This window comes from Plasmodium gallinaceum (genome assembly GCF_900005855.1).
Source record: "Plasmodium gallinaceum strain 8A genome assembly, contig: PGAL8A_v1_76, whole genome shotgun sequence".
Taxonomy (NCBI): Eukaryota; Apicomplexa; class Aconoidasida; order Haemosporida; family Plasmodiidae; genus Plasmodium; species Plasmodium gallinaceum.
In genome coordinates, this window is record NW_021628238.1 from 1,377,496 (window position 1) to 1,400,312 (window position 22,817).

The 22,817-nt window shown below is 16.5% G+C and overlaps 5 protein-coding genes across 5 annotated transcripts; 3 read left to right on the plus strand and 2 right to left on the minus strand.

Annotated features, from left to right (window-relative positions):
* Positions 1–2,974: 2,974 nt before the first annotated feature.
* RPN2 (26S proteasome regulatory subunit RPN2, putative) lies at positions 2,975–6,463 on the plus strand (the record flags this gene model as incomplete). Its single annotated transcript, XM_028670975.1, has 1 exon — positions 2,975–6,463. The coding sequence occupies one exon, from the start codon at positions 2,975–2,977 to the stop codon at positions 6,461–6,463; it is 3,489 nt and encodes a 1,162-aa protein (XP_028527675.1).
* Positions 6,464–7,768: 1,305 nt separating this feature from the next.
* On the minus strand, positions 7,769–9,994 carry ApiAP2 (transcription factor with AP2 domain(s), putative; the record flags this gene model as incomplete). Its single annotated transcript, XM_028670978.1, has 1 exon — positions 7,769–9,994. One exon carries the CDS (start codon positions 9,992–9,994, stop codon positions 7,769–7,771), a length of 2,226 nt encoding a protein of 741 aa, XP_028527676.1.
* Positions 9,995–17,858: 7,864 nt separating this feature from the next.
* PGAL8A_00225900 (conserved Plasmodium protein, unknown function) lies at positions 17,859–18,933 on the plus strand (the record flags this gene model as incomplete). Its single annotated transcript, XM_028670979.1, has 6 exons — positions 17,859–17,968; positions 18,208–18,272; positions 18,418–18,477; positions 18,554–18,564; positions 18,697–18,772; positions 18,866–18,933. 6 exons carry the CDS (start codon positions 17,859–17,861, stop codon positions 18,931–18,933), a joined length of 390 nt encoding a protein of 129 aa, XP_028527677.1.
* A 394-nt stretch (positions 18,934–19,327) lies between these two features.
* On the minus strand, positions 19,328–20,143 carry PGAL8A_00226000 (conserved Plasmodium protein, unknown function; the record flags this gene model as incomplete). The annotated part of the gene is made up of 1 exon (XM_028670980.1): positions 19,328–20,143. The coding sequence occupies one exon, from the start codon at positions 20,141–20,143 to the stop codon at positions 19,328–19,330; it is 816 nt and encodes a 271-aa protein (XP_028527678.1).
* Positions 20,144–21,620: 1,477 nt separating this feature from the next.
* On the plus strand, positions 21,621–22,672 carry PGAL8A_00226100 (large ribosomal subunit assembling protein, putative; the record flags this gene model as incomplete). Its single annotated transcript, XM_028670981.1, has 6 exons — positions 21,621–21,676; positions 21,785–21,871; positions 21,962–22,007; positions 22,117–22,272; positions 22,349–22,501; positions 22,631–22,672. 6 exons carry the CDS (start codon positions 21,621–21,623, stop codon positions 22,670–22,672), a joined length of 540 nt encoding a protein of 179 aa, XP_028527679.1.
* Positions 22,673–22,817: the final 145 nt, after the last annotated feature.

A 22,817-nucleotide genomic window follows, 5' to 3' on the forward strand; every position in this document is an offset into this window, starting at 1 on the left:
AGTGATAAAATACTATAATTTATTTATACTTCAAGTACTCTGTACTATGATGTCGTAAAATAATTAAATAAATATGATATAATACATTATAATTTCTCAATGTTTTAAATCTAAGTAAACCTATCATTATATTACAACTAAAAATTATTTATAATCTATTTGAATTTTTTAGCTTGAAAAGCATATTAATATTCCCTTAATACACTCCTTTATTTTCTTCTCTCTTTTTTTTTTTTTTTTTTTTTTGCTATACTTTTATAATATTTTTTTCCTTTATATATATTACACACCTCACGAACTTTATTATCCTTTATATATATACGTGAAGTATAAATAAAAAAATAATTAACTAGTAATATTTTTTTATTTATTTTGTATTTTTTTTGTGTAAATATTTATTAATTTTTGATTTATGTTAATATAATTTTTAATTTTATATAAATTCTTTAAAATTAAAAATTAGCTATTTCCATATTTGTTATAAAATAGTTAACTTTTTTATAAAAAATTTTTTTTTTTTTTAATGCACAAAAAGTGATTTACGTGTATTTTTTAGGGCTTAAGGGAAAAAAAAAAAATAATAATAAGTCCATATATTTTCATTATTCATAAAAAATTTAATGCTTACAATGAAAAATAAAAACATGTGAAAATTATAATTTCAAATTAAAAAGACATAAATATGTGTTCTTAATTTTATATAAGTTTAATAATATATAAAGTTAAAAAATAAATAACAAAAAAAAACATAAAAGTAAAAAATATCTTCTTTCCTTATACACATAAATTTAAAGTTACAATTCAAGTTTTTTTTTCCTTATTTCCTTTTTTTTTTTTTTTTTTTTTTTTTAATATAAATTAAAATAATTTTATTATTATAATTTTTATTAATAAAATTCCAATTTTCTATAAAAAGTTTAAGAATAATGAAAAATAAAAAAAAATTAAAAATTTAGAAATATTTTAAGCGGAATTTTTTTTATGTAATATTATATAATTTTATTTGTGTAAATAAGGAAATAAAAAAAAAAGAAATTAAAATTTAAATTATTTTATATTTATTACGTAAGTATCAATATAAAGATTGTTGCATATACTATATGAAAGAAAAAATTCTTGATAAGATAATTACTAGATGTTCATATCCATTTCATAATAAAAAATTTTCTTTTTTTTTTTTTTTTACTTATGTAAAAGTATATATGCTAATTATTTTTTTTTTACTTTAATATTTTTAAATATTTTACCACAAAGATGAGAATAATTAAAAACGTTAATTTTTCATATTTTTAAGGAAAATCTATTAATTGAAATTTTCGTTCAAGCATAGTATTAATAAATACATCACTTTATTAATATTATTTAATTAAAAAAAAATTTTTTTAATTCATAAAAAAATATATATTTTTTTCATAATGAACAATGAAATATAAAAGTATTATGTATATTAAATTAAATTAATACTAAAATAAAACAAAAATAGATAAAAAATAATATGGAACAAACTATTTTTTTTTATATCTTTATAACCTTCATTAAAGGAAAAAGGATAGTATAGCTATTTTAATAATTAAAAATAACTTTTAATAATGAGTAAAACTGTTGAAAAAAATAATATTTAATAGAGAATTTTAAATATTTAAAATTCAATTTATTTGTCTTTTTTCAATGATTCTACTTTTTTTATTCTTAAATTATATTAAGGTGGAATATTATAAATTAAGGCATTTCAAAAAAAGAAGTTTAAGGCATTTTTTTTTTTTTTTTAATTTATATGTAACTTTTAAATAAAATATAAAGAATAAAAAAACAAAAATTTTTTCCCCTAAGTTATATTTTTTTTAAAATAAGTTATACAGTTTACAAATGTTTTAAAAAAAAAAAAAAAAAAAAAACATAATTCTGTACACAATTTCATATATAAATATTAAATATTAAATTTGTAATGTTTCTACAATTATCATACTGTAATATATGTAAATGTTAACTTTTTTTAATCAAATGATTTTTATTTTTCTATTTAAATGTATATGTATATTTATTATATAATTTATTCATAATAATGTTAAATAGAATAGTTCAAAGAAACCAAAAAATACTAAGTTATTTTAACTAAAAAAATTATTTCTATTCTTTATTATAAAGCTACTTTAAAAATTAAAAAAAAATGATAATATAAAATTTAAAAATATATTGAAACGAAGTATTAATTTTATCAAAATATATAATAAAATAAATAACTTATGAATGGTTTTTTATAAATAATGTTTTATATTTTTTTTGCATATCACTATCTACGCATAAAAATTTACTAGTAAAATTATTAAAAGTAAAAAAATTAATTTATGTACAACAAAAATATAATAAAAATATAAAAAGGTGAAAAAATATATATATAAATAATATGTATATATTATATATATAAAAATAAACAAAAAAAAAAAATGCAATAAAAAAAAAAAAAAAAAAAAAAATGTACATATTATGTAAATAACATAAAAAAGGAATAATAATAAAAATAAAAAGATACAAAAAATGAAATTACTAAGGAATTAAAAAGGAAAAAAATAATAAACAGAAAATTTTATAAAAAAAGCATGAAGCTGTATGTATAATTCAATTAAAAAATAAAAATACTCTTTTGGTTTTTAGATTAAATTTTTACACTTTTTATTAAAATATAATAAAATAATTTTATATAATATTATATACAAAAAGAGAGAAAAAGAAGAAAAATTAAAATAAAAAAAATATGGTAAATAAACGATTATTTTTTTTAAATTTATAAAAAAACTTAAAAAAAAAAAAAAAAAAGATCATAAATATATACAATAATATTAAATAAAAAGTAAAATAATAGTAAAATAAATGTATATATATATATATATTTATATATATATATATTTTTTTTTCGTTTAATTTATTTTATTTTTTTTTTTTGCAATTATATTATTTTATAAAATAAGACAGTAATATGGCATTTGAAAATAATTTAACTAAGAGTGATATTGTGACATCTGCTTCAGGTGTTATTTCTCTATTAAACGAAGAAGAAACAAGTTTAAAAATTTTTGGTTTAGAAAAATTGAATTCTATTGTTGATATATATTGGCCAGAATTGGCAGATTATATTTTCAAAATAGAAGAATTATGTGAAGATAAAGATTTTATTGGAAAAGAATTGGCAAATTTAGTTGCTAGTAAAGTTTATTTTCATTTAGAAAAATATTCAGAAGCATTAAAATATGCATTGTGTGCCGGGAAATTGTTTAATATAAATGAGAAGTCTCAATATGTAGAAACAATACTTGCAAAATGCATTGAAAAGTACGTAGAAATAAGAGAAATGAATTATGAGAATAATAATAATAATAATAATAACATAGACTCTGATAATATTTATAATAAAAATGATTTAAATTTATACAATATTGATGATAACAATATAAAAAGTGATTCAGATATTTTTAAAGGTGACTTAAATAATGAAATCAATAAAAAAATGGAATCACTTGTTGATGAAATGTTAGAAATTTGCATAAAAAATAATAGTATTAAAGAAGCATTAGGAGTAGCTTTAGATGCAAGGCGTTTGGATAAAGTAGAATATATAATTTTGAATGCACCAAATAAAATAGAAATATTACAGCACTCTATTGCCAACGAAAAACATATAAACACTACAAAAAAATTTCGAAAAGATTTTTTTAAATTATTAGTAAAAATTTATCTTTCCCTAAGTGAAGAAGAACTGAAAAATGAATATATTAATCTATGTGAGTGTTTATTTTATATAAATGATTATAATAAGGTTGCAGAAATTTTATTAAATTTATTGGACAATTATCATCTAATGGCATACCAAATATCCTTTGATTTAGTGGACTTTGAAAATAGAAATTTTTTAAAAAATATTTTAAGGAGAATAAAAGAGATATTAAAACAAAACAAAAGTTTTTATTACGGTGATGAAAATGATTCTATTTCGCTAAATGAACCAAAAAAGAAACTGAATTATAATGCATCCACTGAAGAAAAAAATGATATTATAAACAACTATGAGGTTAATATTACTAATGATAATAATAATTTAAGTGAAATAAAAAAAGAGGGAAATGGTGTAATATCAAAAGAGGTAAAAAATGAAGAAAATGAAAATAAAGAAAATTTAACAGAAGAAAAAACATTGGAAGAATCAGATAAAAAAATTTCAGAAAATAATTTATTAAAAAAACAAGAAAAAAATATAATAAATGATGATATAATGAAGTATGTAAGTGAAACACATAAATTATATGATAAAATAAAAAAACTGGTATATATATTAAGTGGAAAAATAACCGTAAATTTATATATAGAATTTTTACATCGTAATAATCATACTGATTTAATTTTGTTAGATACTTATAAAAGTGTAGTAGACTCAAGAAGTAGTATAACACATCATGGAATTGTAATAGCTCATGCATTAATGCAAACTGGGACAACTTGTGATGTTTTTTTGCGTTCGAATATCGAGTGGTTATCAAAAGCAATTAATTGGGCAAAATTTTCAGCAACTGCCTCTTTAGGAGTTGTATATAAAGGACATGTAAATGAATCATTTATTGTTTTGTCAACACATTTACCATATAATGATATATCACGAGAAATTACAAATAATTTAAATGTAGGTCTTACACCAAGCGGCGTATATTCAGAAGGTGGTTCATTATATGCTCTCGGATTAATACATGCAAATTATAATACAAATGATAAAAAAGTAAGAAACTACTTATTATCTCAATTAAAATTAAATGTTAATGATGAAGTATTACAACATGGATGTTGCTTAGGCCTGGGTTTAGTATGCTTAGGAGATAACGATGATGAACAAGTATATGATGAACTAAAGGCGGTTATGTATTCTGATTCGGCAGTAGCAGGAGAAAGTGCAGCTTATGCAATTGGTTTATTAAAGTTAGGAAGTGGAGATGAAAAATGTGTTGATGAATTACTAGCATATGCCCACGATACCCAACATGAAAAAATAACAAGAGCTTGTAGTATAAGTTTAGGTTTTGTAATGTTTCAAAAGGAAAAAGAAGCAGATATGTTAATTGAAGAATTAATAAATGATAAAGATGCTATCATAAGATATGGTGGTATGTTTACTATTGCATTAGCTTATTGTGGCTTATCTAATTATAATAAGCATATAATTAAAAAATTACTACATTTTTCTGTATCTGATGTTAGCGATGATGTTAGAAGAGCTGCTGTTATAGCATTGGGTTTTGTTTTATGTAATACACCTACACAAGTACCAAAATTTTTAAATTTATTAATTGAGAGTTATAATCCTCATGTACGTTATGGTGCAGCGTTAGCTTTAGGTATTGCTTGTTCAGCATCTGGAAATGAAGAAGCAGTAAATATGTTAATGCCTTTATTAACAGACACTACTGATTTTGTTAGACAAAGTGCTTTTATATCTTTAGGATTAATTTTTCAACAATCAAATGAACACGCAAATCCTAATTTTAAAAAATATAAAGATGATATTATGAAAATTTTATCAGATAAACATGAGGATATTATAGCAAAATTTGGGGCTATAGTAAGTGCTGGCTTGTTAGATATATGTGGTAGAAATGCCATATCAACTTTTTTCACAAGAAGAGGTAATATTATTAGACCCCAAGCAGCTGTTGGTTTTTGCTTATTTAGTCAATTATGGTACTGGTTTCCTTTAATTCATATGATAAGCTTAACCTTTTTACCCACATGTTTAATTGCATTAACAGAAGATTTGAAAGTTCCTAAAAATTTCAATGTTATATCAACTTGTAAAAATCAAAATTTTGATTATCCTTCTTTTTTGAGTAAGGAAAAAACTCAAGAAAAAAAAGAAACAGTTACAGCAGTTTTATCAACAACTGTTAAGAGAAAAACTCTTAAATTAAAAAAACAAAAAAACGATAATAAATTAACAAAAGAAAAAACGACACAAGATGATAATAGTTCTGTTTTATCGGATGGTAAATCTATGAAAAATTTAGAAATTTTAAGTACAGCCGCTACAGTGGGTCAGTCAAGTCATGTTTCTCATGCAGGAAGTGTTGAAGGAAGTGCAAATGACGAAAATACTAATGAGCATGGAAATGATGGAAATAATATTTCAAATTTACAAAAATCTAAAAGAAGTGACACAAAAAACAAAAATGCAAATAATATTTCTTCTAATAATAATACTGTTGATATGAAAAACCCATGCAGAGTAATAAAAATGCAAGAAAAATATATTGAATACTTATCCAACTGTAGATATAAACCTGTTCTTCCTACAAGAAAATCAGGTTTTATTATGCTAATAGATACAACACCATCAGAACCATCTGAATATATTGAAATAAGTATAGAAGATAGTACTAAAAAAGAAGCACCACCATTTGAACCATTTGCATGGAAAGAAGAAAGTTAATTTTTTTTTTTTTTTTTTTTCATGTATTTTTTACTTTTGAACTTTAAATGTTTCTTAATATTTAGTAATCAATATGTGTGTATATATTTATATTGATGCTTACATATTTTTTTATTAACTGGAAAAATATTTATGTGAATATTTTTTTTTTTATAAAATATAGTAATGTTAATTTTTTTATATTTTTGTTAAATTTTTACAATTTTTTTTTTTTTTTAAGCATTCAACTTTGGACTTGAATATTTAAATACATTGTATATTTTTTTTCCTCTTTCTTTGATAGCAAACATTAGAAAAATACCTTTACGTTTAATTAAATTTATATTGTATCAATGAATATACATTTAAATTTTTTTTTTATAAAAAAAAATTTTTTATTTTAAATACTGTATTATTTAGCATTTACTTTATAATTCATATTCTTTTATTTTTCTAAAAAATACTAAGTTTTTACGTAAAACAATTCTTTTTAGGAATGTTTTTACAATTAAAATATCTGTTCTTAAATTCTATTTGAAAATAATTTTAGTAAGTTTTAGACAAATAAGTATGAAAAAAAAAAAAAATAAAATAAAATATAGTTTACATTTTAGATTAAATTTTTATAAAATCACAAATTTTAAATTGAAGAAATAATAGAAAGTATAGAACAAAGGAAAAAAAAAGTAAAATAAGCCAATATAAATATTGTAATACATACATAAATAAATATATATATATATATATATATATAAAGAACCAAAACATTAACACTTCATCTATTTCAAGAATCTCTTAATTTTATTGTTTTTAATTTCTTTAATTTTTATATAATTATTAAATGTTGTAATTATAAAAATATCATAAAATTAAATTCATATCAAAATAAAAAAATAAATTTCAATATATGATTAAAAAACTAAAGATTTTTATAATTTTAAAATTTTATCATAATATATATATATATATATACATATATGTACATATATTTTTCTCTTCATATACATAAATCATAAAAAGGATAATGAATTTTTTATAAGTAAAAATATAAAATAAATAATATAAATAAACATATATATACATTTAGATATATGGAAAATATTTAAATCAAAAAAAAAATAAATTTTTTTTTTTTTTTTTTTTTATTATCAAAATAATTATTAAAATCATTTTCTAATTTTAATATATTTTTTTAAAAAATATAATTAAAACAACTGAATTATATGTTTACAATAAATTCTCTTAAGGTATTTTTTTTTTAAATGTAATATATACTTTAAATATATTTTATATACATATTATATATATATATATTATATAATAATTTTATGTTTCGCCTTTATCAAATGAACTCTGTTTATTCCCATTTGCATTTAATTTTAAATCTGAGTTAATCCATTCAAAATTAATAATGCTGTTTAATTTTGTACATAAATTATTATGTTCCAGAAAATTAGAATTTACTGAATTTTTTTTTGATGTTTGTTGCATATTTAAAGGATGAGGCAATGACTTTCTATTATCTTTTGACGTTTTTTTTTTATTATTTAGACTTTTTTGAGAATAATTACTGTTTTGTTTCACCAAATGTAGTGGATTATGGATATCAGCATTCATATTTTGTTGATTTTGAAAATGAATTTGTTTTTGAAGGTCTTGAATGTTTTGGTTATTAGAATATGGTGCTGAATGAGAACTTTGTTTTTGATTAATATCCATATTCTGTGATATATGTTTTTGATTTTGTTGATGTGAATTATTTTGATTATTATTTGACAAGCATATTACATTAGAATCATTTATGTTTCTATTATTATTTGAATTATCTACAGAACCTTCATTTTTTTCCATATTATTAATTAAATTATTATTTGAATTCGTATTCCAGTTTAAATAATTATAATTTTCATTCTGTGAAGAAGAATTAGATTGGTTATAATACAAACAAAAATGATTTTTTTGATTTCTTAATTGAGAAGAACAATTACATGGTAAATTTAAGTCAAAATTATTTCCATTTTCTTCTAATAATTCGTTTTTTCTATTATTCATACTAAGAGAATTAGATTTCTTCCTTTTATTAATTTCTAACTGATTTTTTAAGTTATGCTGAGGAGATGTTGTATGGCATAAATCGCAATGGTTGTTATTTAAATTGTTGCATAAATTATTATGTGAATGTCTCAACTGATTAATCCATGCTGAATTTTCATGTAAACGGAAATTTAAATCATTTGTATCATCATTTATATTCTCCAAATTTTTTCCTTCTTTTAATTCACTATTCATTCTATGTACCATATCCAATATATGAGGTGATATATTCCCTCTATATAAATCAAAATTATAATCATAAAAATTTGATAGATTAGACTGATTATTATTTGATTCATTATTATTTTCAAATATTTCGTTATTATGATTTGATAAATATAAATGATGATTTTGTGAAGAATTACTATTAATAGAATTAGAAGTGTTGTTATTATTAGTACTATTAGATGAGTTGTTATTTGTAGTATTATTGTTATTATTATTATTACTGTTTGATGTTGATGTATTAATAACTTGGTTATTATTGTGTAAGAAATGTTTATCTATATTAGACAAGTTTAGATTCATGTTGTAATTTTGCCTAAATAAAGCATTCATTAAATTTTCTACATCTTTATTCTGTAATCCTAGATTTTCATCTAAATTCAAAATTTCATTTGAGTTATTATTAATATTTCTATCATGAAATCCTAAATTTCCTTGTAATAAATTTGTGTGAAAAATTAAATCGTTTAAATAGTGTAAATTATTATTAGCATTATTCGCATTGTTATTATTTAAATTGCTATTAGAATTATTTAATAAATGAATATTGCTAAATAAAGGGTTATGCATATATAAAGCATTTTGATCTTGCATATTTTTTTGTAGATTACTTAGATTTGAGTTGTTCAATGAGTTAAAAGCATTATTTAAATTATTTCTTTCACTTCCTGAAATATTAGATAGGTTAAAATTTCTATTTAAACTTTGCATATAAAATGCTGGGTTCATTGACATTAATTGCATTTGTAAATTGTTATTATTTGAATTCACACCACTTAAATTGTTATTATTAGTATTATTATGTAATGCTGCTAATGGATTTTCATTTAGTTGTTTTGTTTTATTTCTTCCTGATTTATTTTTTGTTGTTTTTTTCCTTCCGTTATTTTCTACCGTTTTCATGAATTCTACTGCAGCTAATCTAGCTTTCTCTTTATCCATATTAAAATGTTTGGGATGAAATGTTCTACTTCTTCTTGATGCTCCATCGTAAAAAAAAGCTAACCAAGCACACATACGTTTATTCCAGCTAACGCCTGGATAACCAGAAGATGAAGTAGAAACTTTTTCTTCTTTTTTTATCACCTTATTTGTTGCTGCTGCTCCTTTTGGTCTACCTACTTTTTTTTTTGAGTCTATTGAACTATCAATTTGGTTATTATCTCCAGAATTATTATCCATATTTATAACAGAAGAATTAAATCTGTGTTCATTATTTGTGTTTTCATCCATTTTATTATATCAAGGTTTTAAAATTTATAAACATTAGATCTTTTAACTTTTAAAAAATTCTTAAAATTGAAAAAAAAAAAACTTTTTTTTTATTATACATGCAAAAAAAAAAGAATAGTTAAGTTTATTTATATAAACCATGAATGAATACAACAAATATACACATACATAAATATATATATATATATATATATATATATATATATATATATATATATATATCAATTTATATTAATTTAAATAGTAATAAAATAAAAAAATAATAAAATAAAACAACTAATATAATTATTATAAAAATGAAAATTATATATATATTAATAAAGTATAAAATAAAAACTATGTAAAAAATAAACAATTAAAAAAAAAAAATAAAAAATATATATTTTTTTTAATGTATACATTAATTTTAAAATTAAATAGATATTAAAAAAATAAATAATTTTTAAAATATTGCTCTATGAATATCTCTTTGGCATGTTAATGAAAATAGTTTAAAAATTACTTACATATAATTAAAAAAATAAAAAAAAAAAATTAAAACATATATACATATACATATATATACATATATATATACAGTTTTAATTTAATTCAATAAGTAAAAAAAAATTTCCGATACAATAATTTATTAAAAAATAAAAATAAAAATATATTTCTATAAATATATTCAAAAAGATATAAGGGAAAAAAAAAAAAAAAAAAAAAAAATGAAATAAAATATATATAAAATTTAATAAAAATATGAATATTAAAAATGTAAAATGGGATAATGCTATATATATTAATATGTAAAAGATGCTACAAATAAAAAAAAAATATACATATCATTATGAATGATGCAAAAAGGTTGATAGAAATATATTTCAAAAAAAATTAATGTAATAAAAATATAAAAAAATCAAATAAGAATAAAATTAAAAATTATAATTTCTTTGCTTGATGAGCTCTATATTATATAAATTATTATGTAATACAAATTATGTAAAAGTTAAAATACTCTATGTATATAAGATACAAATAAGTATATATTTACATGTATATATTAAAAATACATCAGAACAGAACAGAACATAATACAACTTAGTAGAATAATTTAAAAAAAATGTTGCAAATAATTATTTCAAAAAATACAACTAATTTAAACATTATTATATATCTACGTAATGAGGAAATTCATGAAAGTTAATATAAAAAAATAATAATTAAAATATATAATATGACACCAATTATTTTACATATATTTCTAAATATTTAATCAAATATACTATTTATATATAAGGATGGATTTTTTACTATATATAAGATAAGTTTTAATCATTTTATCTTTTTTTCTAAAAAACATAGTATTACAGTTTATACATGCATACAAAAAAATGAATACGCCATTGTGTTATTTATAATTCCTTTTTTTTTTAACGTTATATAATAAATAATTTAAGATATAAATATATATTTAAAAAAAGAGAAAAAATCGAATATGTCATTAAATATCTATAAAAAATATATATTAATAAAACAATTCATAAATTTACACATGCTTAACAAATACTCTTTTATACATATATCTATAAAAATATACGTTTATATAAGTTTCAAAAAATATTTCCAATGTTTTTTTTATTTTTTTTTTTTTTTTTTTTTGCATTCATAAGATAAAAAATATTTTATTAAACACATACTAATATTAATTTACTACATCATTAATATATGATGATAGAAAATTATTTTTTCTTCTAAATTTGTTAAATCTACTTTGATAAGTATATAAAATCTTTATAAAAAAAAAAAAGAAATTAATAAAATATTTAAAATATTTATTTATATATATATAAATATATATGCATACATGTTTATGTTTATAAATATAATATAAACATATGTATTTATAATATATATATATATATATATATATATATTTATAGATACATATTTATAAGCTTATATAAAACATACATAAAATTATGTAGTATATAAATGTTACAGATTTTTAAGATAAAAATAGCATTAAAACATTATTTTGTGCATAAAAAGCGTCTGTTGTAAATTTTGATAAAATGTTTAAAAATATCATGCATAAATTCACAAGCATGTGATTTTTTTTTGTATTTGAAATTTTTTTTTCAATTTTTTAATCACGAAATGCATTAATTTCATAAATTCAAGTGAATTGCATCTATTCAAATATTTTTTCTCTATATTTATAAAAATTTATTCAAAATATAGTTGCTACATAACTTTAAGTATATATTTTTTAAAAATTTTACATATATATTTTAATTGTATATATTTTTAATTTTTTAATTTATGTATATATATATTTATATATATATATATTTATATATATAAATATATATATAAGTATATATATTTTTATATATATATATTTTTTTTTTCTCATAATTCTTCTACTTTATAATTTTTCTTACCACCTCTCTATCTGCATGCGTTCTTTTATTAAAATTCTTCATTGCATGCAGCCCTTTCTTAAAAATAGAGAAAATAATTTTTTGAGCAAATTCACTTTTATAATACAAAATTATATGAAAAAAATATACATTTTTTAACAACAAAAATTATATTTTTTGACAACAACAAAGACAATCTTTAATGTTACAAATATATTTTTATAAAAAGAAAAAAAAATTTATTTTTTTTATAAATAGATACGTAATTTACTTGCTATGAATATAAGAACAGATGAAATGGTAACCATATGACAATATTATAAAATTTTCAAATTTATATTATTTAAATTTTTTTTTTATTTTATAAAACTACATATATAATAATAATAATGAATTAGACAAAAAAATAAAAAAAATAAAAAAAAAGATAAAAATAAAATTAAAAAAAAAATAAAAAAAATTAAAAAAAAAAAAAAAAAAAAAAAAAAAAAAAAAATTAAAAAAAAAAAAAAAAAAAAAAAAAAAAAAATTAAAAAAAAAAAAAAAAAAAAAAAAAAAAAGATAGTTCAAAAAGGAAAATATATAAAAATAATGTGATTTTTATTTTTCGTTGATATTTAAAAAAATGTTTTTTTAAAAATTTATAAATAAAATACAAAATAAAAATATATGTGTAAATTTTTTTTAAAATTTTATATAATATAAAAAATAATATTATATATTTTTATAAGTGAATATATTAAAAAAAAATTATATGAAGTGTTTTAAATTTCTTTTAGTACATAATGAATTATTACATATATATATCTTATGTTTTTTAATGTATATAAGAAGAATAAAGAAAATAAAAAGTTTCTTTTAACAGTGTTATTCTACATGTTTTAACTTTTTTTTTTTAATATTTTCTTTTTCTAAATTCATCAAAAATATATATAGGTGAAGTAAATTATAAGTTTTCCATGAGCCTATTATTTTAATTATAAAAAAATTATGTATTATATATATATATATATATTTATTTTTTATATATAATAAAAATTCTCTCTATTTCAGTGTTTTTTTTTTAGTTTTTAATTTTTTTTTTTTTTCAAGTTTATTTTATACTTTTATCGTGTGTAATAAAATAAAAAAAAAAAAAAAAAAAATAATAAAATAAATATTCATTTATTAAATTATTTTGATTTTTACATAAAAAAATATTATGAAATATATTAGTGCGTTATAATAAGTTTTGTAATTGTATGAATAAATATATGTATATATAAATATATATATGTTTTTAATAAAAGAAATATTTAATTTGTGTATTACATATTTATTTACAAAAAAAAAAAAAATAAAATAAATAAATAAATAAATTAAAATGGATAAAATATGTATCGTGAAAACACTATACTAAAAAAAAAAAAAAATTGTTTTTATAAATTAATATAAAAAAATATTTTATGAATAATTATTTATATGATATATAAATATTTTTTGTTTTGTTGTCTAAATAAAATAATTCTTATTTTTTTTAATAGAAAAAAGTTTACTAGATATTAAAGTTTCCTTCTTATAATTGATAAATAATATATATAAATATTCATAAATGGTTTAAATTGTTTTTTATAATTTTTTTTTAATTGTAATATACATATTTTATATATGTAAGATAACTTTTTTCATAAAAATATTGTATTAATATATGTGTTTTTCTAATTTAAATATTCCATTTAATTATAAGTAAATATATATATATATATATTTCAATATATTTCAATATAATTCAATATATTACTTAAAATAAAATTCCTTAAAATAATTTTAGATTAACGAGATGATTAATTATAAATTTTAAGAATTTTAATTTTTTACACATAAATATATATATATAGATGGAGATTATAAATTTTCATTTAGTTAAAAATATTTATTATAAAATGTATATATAAAAACGAAAATTATATGTACATAGGTATTTTTAAATGTATATGGAAGTTTATATTAAAATAATATAAAGTTCTAATTTTTAATCTACTCATTAATAATATTAAATAAATAAAACAAGAATCTCTGCTTTTAAAATAAAGAAAAGTATTTGAAGTTTAAAACAAAAAAATAAAAATAAAAAACAATGTTTAATAACAAAATATTAGTAACTAAAAATGTAGCTTTAAAAGACAAACAAAGCAATATACTAATATTTAAAAAGCAAAAGTCATTAAAAAAAAAAATATAATTTTTAATGTATACAAATATTAAAGCATATTTTAAAATATATACATACATATACAAAAGTTAGTAATGAATATATAGAAACCAAATTAATAGAAACAAAAAAAAAAAAAAAATAAAATAATTTCAAGGTAACAAAAAAATTTACATAAAAGTATATATAAAAAAAAAAAAAAAAGCATATATAGAAGTAAAAAAATAAAAAATGAAAAAAATTATCGTTTTATTTTAATAAATTATTTTTAAATTTAAAATGCTTCTATGATTAATAATTTTTTTTTTGTACAAATGATATTCTATAATTTTATGTTGTATATAATGCACTAATCACAACAAATGCTATGTTAAAATTAAGTAAATTTAAAAAAATATTATGGAAATTATTGAATTCAAAAATATAGATGTTAAAAAAAGGATATATTTATCTACTATTTTACAATCGTAATATAATATTTTTGTTTATTTTAAATTATGTAAAAAACTTAAATTTTATTTTAATTGTGCAAATGTTATTCCTATAAATTTTATCGTATATAATTATAAAAAATGACAAAATTAATACAATTATAAATAAGCGTTGTGTAAACTTACTATTATAAATAAATATTAACTCATCAATTTCACAATAATATATTTAAATATTTTTTTTTTCACTTTAATAAATCAAAAGTTAATTTTGTTAACCTTTTATATAATTATGGGAAATTTAAAATATTACATTTTATTTTTTTTTTTTTTAGTATTATCAATATAATTTAATTCATCAAGATAGAGAATAAAGAAAAATTAAGAAAATTCTTCAATATTTATAATTTTATGAAAATTTACAAAGGTTTAAAATAGGTATAAATTTTCTTTTATATTAGATCTTTAAAAAAAAAAAAAAAAAAAAATCAAAAATCAAAAAAAAGTTGAAAAGGAAAAATTAAAATTAAAATTTTAGCTCTTCTTTATTAAATACCCTTAATTATGCTAAAATATAAATAACAAAAAAAAACAAATTTTGTGCTTCAACTTTTTTTTTTTCTTAACTACTTTTTTTTTTTTTTTAAATAGAATATATTAAACTTTTATAAAATGAACAATCATCCTTAATATTTGTTCTTATTATAAGTAACTATTTTTTAATAAAACATAATGTTTAATGTTTTTTATATATAAGCCAATTTATATAATAAAATAGGCGCACACATTAATACGTTCAAGTTTTTTTTTTTTATAGATTTTTCTCTTGTTAGAATTTTTCTACCTGTAATAAAATTTTTTTTTTTCTTTTTCTAAAATAAAATTAACTACTTTTTTTTCCTCTTATTTTTTTTCATTTTATAAAAAAGAAAAATATATTACATCAAAAAATAGGCTTCTATAGTAACAAAGTTTTGCAAATAAATTTTTTTTCTAAAAAACGTTTCAATTAATACTTTAAAGAGTTACTTATTACATATTCATATAAAGGCATTAGCAATGTACCTTTTTTAATCTATAAAATATATAAAGTAATTATAATGGCATGAAATAAATTTTTTTTTTTTTATTTAAAGATACAATTTTTTATATATATTTTTATATAAAATTTAAAAATATTAAAAGAATAAACAAAAAAAAAAAAAAAAATTAAAAATATAAGTGGGGATTATATATTAAATACATTTCAAAATGTTTATTTATTATAATTTATATAAGTCATAATAAAATTTGAAAAAAAAAAAATGGAAAAAAAAAAAAAAAAGAAAAATCAATTAACAATATTATGTAATAATTTTATATCAAGTTAAAATTATAACATAAAAAAAATGCTATTCATTATAGAAACAATCTATTTGAAGATACAAATAGAATAAAAAATAATGCATGTGTTCTCATTAACTGGTTACAAAAAATATATTAAATATTTTCCATGTGTATGTAAGAATTGTGTGCATAGTTAAATTTGATTTTAAATGATAAATTTAAGTTATAAGACTATGACAAATGGAGACAAAAATTTATATAATATATATATTTTTATATATCTTATTTTTAATAAAAAAGAATAAAAGCTTGAATCTGTAATTTATACATATATCTGCACATATGAGTGTATTTAACTTTTTATAAAAATAAGAAAATGATTTTTATAAGTTATATATTATGTTAGAATGATAATAATATATAAATATAAAAATAGTTGTAAAAATTTTTTTATTTATAGATAAATTATTTATATATTGTTGCAGTTCAATAATATTTTATCTTACTTTTTTTTTATGTTAAAAAAAATTATAATTCAAAATAACAAGAAAAAAAATTCCCTGTAAATTATAAGAAATAAACTAATCTTTTTAATTTTTTCATTGAGGAATTCACATGTCATCAAATAGTTAGTAAATTATTTTAATTACAAGAAATTTTAAAAATGTGTTAAGATATTTTAAAAATAAAGAAAATTTTTATTTTCTTTTTATCTATAAAAGATTATTTATATTTCTAAAATAACCTTTTTACTTTATGATCGAATAAAATCTTTTATATAATTAAAGCTAAAAAAAAAAGACATTTAATAAATATATAATTTAAAAATTCATTAAAATATATATATATTTTTTTTTTTTTTTTTTGTTAAAAATATAATAGTAAAATTTAATTAAAATTATAATATTTTATATTTCTTTTTTTTTTTTTTCTTTGAATTCTTTAAATAAACTTTATAAATATTTTATGAAATAATCTTACAATTTATAAAAAAAAAAAAAAATAACAATGAAAAAAATTTATTATATATAAATGCTTTCTTCTAAATAAATAATTAAATTATTAATAAATTATAGATGATTTCTATATTTTATATTTTAATTATGATAACAATAAAAAAAATTATTTATTGAAATGAATAACTTTATTAGATAATAGGCTACAATAATGATGTTGTAAAAATAAGTAAAGAAAAAAAAAAAAAAAATTAAAATTTTAATAAATTTTCATTATTTTGAAATAATATAAATGTGTATATACACACCTGATATTGAAATAATTATACTTAATATATTTAAAAAAAAAAAAAAAAAAACATATATATATTATATATATATTTTAAAGAATATATTTCAAAGTTAAATATATCAAATAACATTTTAGCTTAATTAAGCTACAGTAATATCTAAATTTTAGAATATTTTTATATTTTTCTTTTAATGTATATAATTTCCTATAATTTAAACCTTTTATTAATATTTAAATTCTTTATCTCCTAAAGTAAAAAAATAATGAAACAAATTGTCTTTTTTTTTTGTTTTTTTTTTTTTAAAAACATAGTTAACCCAGAAAAAATCAATGATATTCCTTTAGTTAATTATGAAATGATCCCTTTGCAAAGGTTATAATTAAACATATTTCGAATTTTATAAAACTAAAAAAGAGGATATAAATTCATAAATACTCAATAAAGTCTTATAATTTAATAATAATGAGAAGAAATATAAATATAAGTGTTAAATTAAATAAATTATAAAATATTTCTTTATAAAAATTATATTTATATAAAATACTATAATTCTAAATGAAATAAGAAAACTAATAACAGAAATAAAAAAAAAAAAAATATTACTTATTTAGATGGAAGGTATCTGCAAAAGAATTAATAAAATTAAAAGAAAAACTAAAAATTTTCATAGCATCAGGTTTATATGAAACATAAAATTACAACAAAAAAAAAAAAAAAAAAAATTAAATGATTATATAAAAATGATTATTAAAAAAATTTGATAAAATTTTATTCTCTTTTATTTATATACATGAATTCTCTTTTTTTTATTTATCTTTAAGAAATTCAAAAAGAAGGTTCTAGGATTCTCAGAAAATATTATAAAGAGTTCTATGTTTTAGGTATATTTTTATTTTCTTATTTTAATAAAAATATAAATATAAGAAAAAAAGCATTTTTTTTTTTTTTTATTAACAGATGAAGATAATGTGGTAGTTTAAAAAGAAATATATTTAAAAATTTGAGAAATACTACAATAAAATTACTTCTTAATTATATTTTTGTTCACAATTTTTAAGATATTTAATTATATCAGAATTTTATATTTTTTTTTTAATTAGAATGAAAAAGTATCTACGGAAACTATACTTGATAAAGAAATTAAAACTCCTCCATTTTTAGAAAATACTAAATTAGGTATGAATTTACATCAACATATATATATGTTTTATTTTTTTATCAATTATTTAAAATAATAACAAGGATTGATAAACTGTTTTTTATTTTTAGATGAAAATGAAAGTAAAAATAAAATAAAAAAATCATTTGGAATAAATGGTCCTATATTAATAATTTAAAATTAAAAAAAAAAAAAAAATTTTTTTTTAATTTGTTTTATTAAATATAATTTTTGTTACAATAATTTTTTTATTTAATTTTTCTTTATTTTCTTTTTGTTATAATTATTTAAATACTTATGAAAATAAAATTTTTCTTTGCTAAGTATTTCTTTTTTTTTCACTCTTATTACTAAATCTTTTATAAGACAAGAAATTAATAAAAAAAAAATATACTCTTCTTTCAATGTAAAATATTGTAAATATGTTGAATAATAAAAAAAATAAAAATTTTTTTTTTTTTTCTTTTTTTTTTGTTTGTTTTTATAAATTAACAACAGGAAGACTATATATTTTAAAAAAATAATTTATATATGAAAAAAATAAAACAAAATTTATATTCCATTTAATAAATTTATGTTTCTAATTTTTGTATATCTTTTTCTAATTGATTTAATTGCTTTTCATAATTTTCTTTTTTTTTTAATTTTCTCACAGAATTGACATCAACAACATGAGATATTTTTAGATATTCCTTATTAATTTCATTATATTTATTTTTAAGTTCCATTAATAAAATATTCCTTTTTTCTTCTATTTCTTTAGCAGTTTTTTCTTCATCTATGATATCTTGTTTTTTCAAATTTTCTTTTTCTTTTAATTCATTTTTTATCTTAATAAGATAAGGACTAATTTTCCCATAATCTTTCTTGTCTAATGGATTTTCATCTAAAAGAATTTTTCCTTGCCTTTTTTTTTTTTCTACCGGTTTTGTGTGAATTACTTCAACAGCGTTATCATATATATAATCGATTTCTTCATCCCGTAAATTCAATAATGGATTATCATTTCTATCTGGTAATGGATCTTTAAATTTTTTTTTCTTCTTCTTAACAGTAAGTATTGCTGGGTTTACTTTTTTAATTTCATTTAATGAAGGTATCATTTGATTTTTTTCTCCTTTTTTTAGAATTTTTTTATTATAACTATTTTTTAATTCTGTTATGCTCTTTTGTTTTTCTTCTTTTTTTATTAGCATTCCAGTTACATTAGAAATATTGTATCGTTTTCCTTTTAAATTAAAAGTTGAATAACTTGGTAGTACATTGGGATCATGTTTTGATTTGTATAATATTCTTTTTATTTTTTTTTCTTCGCTTTTTTTTATTATATTATATGCATTGTCCTCTTCTAATTTCATATCTTCAAATAGTTTCTCATAATCCTCCATTTTTTTTTTAATAAAATATACATATTACTTATATATGAAGATATATTTTCAAATATTTTTTCTTTTATTAATTTATTTACATGTATTTTTTATTTTTATACCTATATTTTTATTAAAATTTTATAAAACTTAAAAATATTAACTTTTTTAATTTATTTTTTCTATTAGATCACTTATTACATTTATCTTTTATTTTCCTTATTAATTTTATTTGTCTATAAAAATTAATATTTCATAAATGGTATATATAAAAAAAAAAAAAAATTATAGCAAGCTAGTATAATTATTATATTTTAATTATTCCTACTTCATTATCTCTATAAGTGAATATTATTTTATTAATATTTTATATATATATGATAAAAAAAAGATTTTTTTTTTTTTTTTTTTTTTTTTTTTCTTAATTATAGAATAGAATGTCTAAAATAGTGGAGATACTGCACTAAATTTTAGAAAAATATTATTTTCGATAATTTGAAGTTATTACAAATAAATTATATTTTATATTCATAATAAAAATGGATAATATATGAAATATTTATATATTAATATTTAAATTATTAAACCATCTTCCAATGATAACATACATTTTTTTCTTCTTTTTGTAAGAACTTAAATAATATCACATAATTTCATCTTTCCATTTTTTTTCTCCTATTTAATTTAGAATTTCTATATAAACGAATTAGTTTTATTTTTATCATTATGGTTTAAAAAGTGGCAAAACATTGTAAAAATGAGGGAATGTTTTTTTTTTTTTTTTTTAACTTTGAAATATTAAAAAAATTAAAAAGGGAAATAACAAATCATTTTATAATTCTATAATACATTTTATAATATTTTCTATTAATGAATAAAAAAATTAGAAAAAACAAATATTCATATAAAATAAAATTTTATATCTACATTTTTATTATATTTTTCAAAATATATATAAATACTAAGATTATTCATTTTTTATAGTTAACATGTAAAACTCTATATTTTTCTTTATTTCAAATGAATTTAAACATTTAGAGATATGTTCTACATTATATTTGATACTTTTAAAAATACGAATTCTTTATAATATTTTAAATTTTACATCCATTTGAAAAAAAAAAAAAAAAAAAAAAAAAAAAAATAAATTCTACATTCAACATATTATGTATAAAATAAAAGCAAAGTTACATATTTTAAATTTATACAATTAATTAATTTTTTATATTTGAGTAAATTATATTTAAAAAAAAAAAATTATATTAATATGATTTAAATTCACTTTTTTATATTAAATATGAAATATATTTTTAATATATAATTTATGATTAGTCATAAATAATAATTTAAATTCCATATATAAAAAAAAAAAAAAAAAAATAATAATAATAAAATTATATTTTTCTTTTCTTTTATGTTTTCTTTTTTTTTTTTTTAATATGTCATTATAACAAAAATTATTTATTTTATAATTAATATATAAGTAAATTTGATAAAAATGAGGCCATTAAATGATCAAGAAACTATGATAGTTTTCAAAAAACTTGCTAAATTGTAAGATGAAATGTTTAAAATATAACTTGTTTTTCATTATCTATATATATATATGTTAAAAAGAAAATATAAAATATTATAATTAATGGATTTTTATTTTTTTTAAAGTGTAGGGAATAATTTATTAAGTATGTTGTCTTATAATAATGAAGAATACGTTTTTAGATTGCATAAGTCAAATGTATATTTTGTTAGGTTATTTTATTTTTAATACATTTAGAAAAAAAAAAAAAAAAAAAAAAAAATATTTTTAACATATATTTCAATTTTTATAATTGTTTTCAGAGCTGATGTTGCTAAACAAGCAGAATCTATAAATAAAAAATCATTAGTAATAAAATATCACTTTTTTTTTTTTTTATAAATATATTGTATAATTTGAAAATGTAAAATTTTCATAAAAATATTTTGTTAAATATTTTTTTTTTTTCTTCTTTCAGATATCCTTAGGAATATGTTTAGGAAAATTTACGAAAGCAAATAACTTTTTTATAAAAATTACTTCTATATCTTTTTTAAATGAATTTTGTATTCATAAAATTTGGCTAAAAGAATCAGGAGAAAAGAATTTTCTATTTGGAAATAATGTTTTGAAAGTTATAAAAAAAAAAAAAATTATATATATATTTTTTAGATAGTATATATATATATGTTTTACTTTAATTTTTGTAGAGTCATTTATTAAAAGTAAGTGATAATATAAAAAAAGGAGATGGAATAATAGTTTTATCGGGAAATGATAACCCAATTGGATTTGGAATATCAACTAGAAATACACAAGAAATAAAAATTTTAAATGTTACTGATACTATACTAATTCATCAAGTATTTTTTTATTTTTATTTTTTTCATCATTGTATTTTCCTTTATATATTTCCTATATATACTAAATATAATCATTTAATTATAATTTATATTTATTTATAAATTTATATATTTATTTTTATTTTTAAGGGCGATGTTGGAGAATATTTAAGAAGTGAATCAACTATCTAGAAAAACAAAAAAAAGAAATACAGTTATTTTAATTTTTTTCATTTTTTTTTTTTTTTTTTTTATATATTTTTAAATATAATAATATATTCTTTTTAATTTTTTGTTTTTGTTTAACAAAAAAAAAAAAAAAAAAAAAATTAATTTT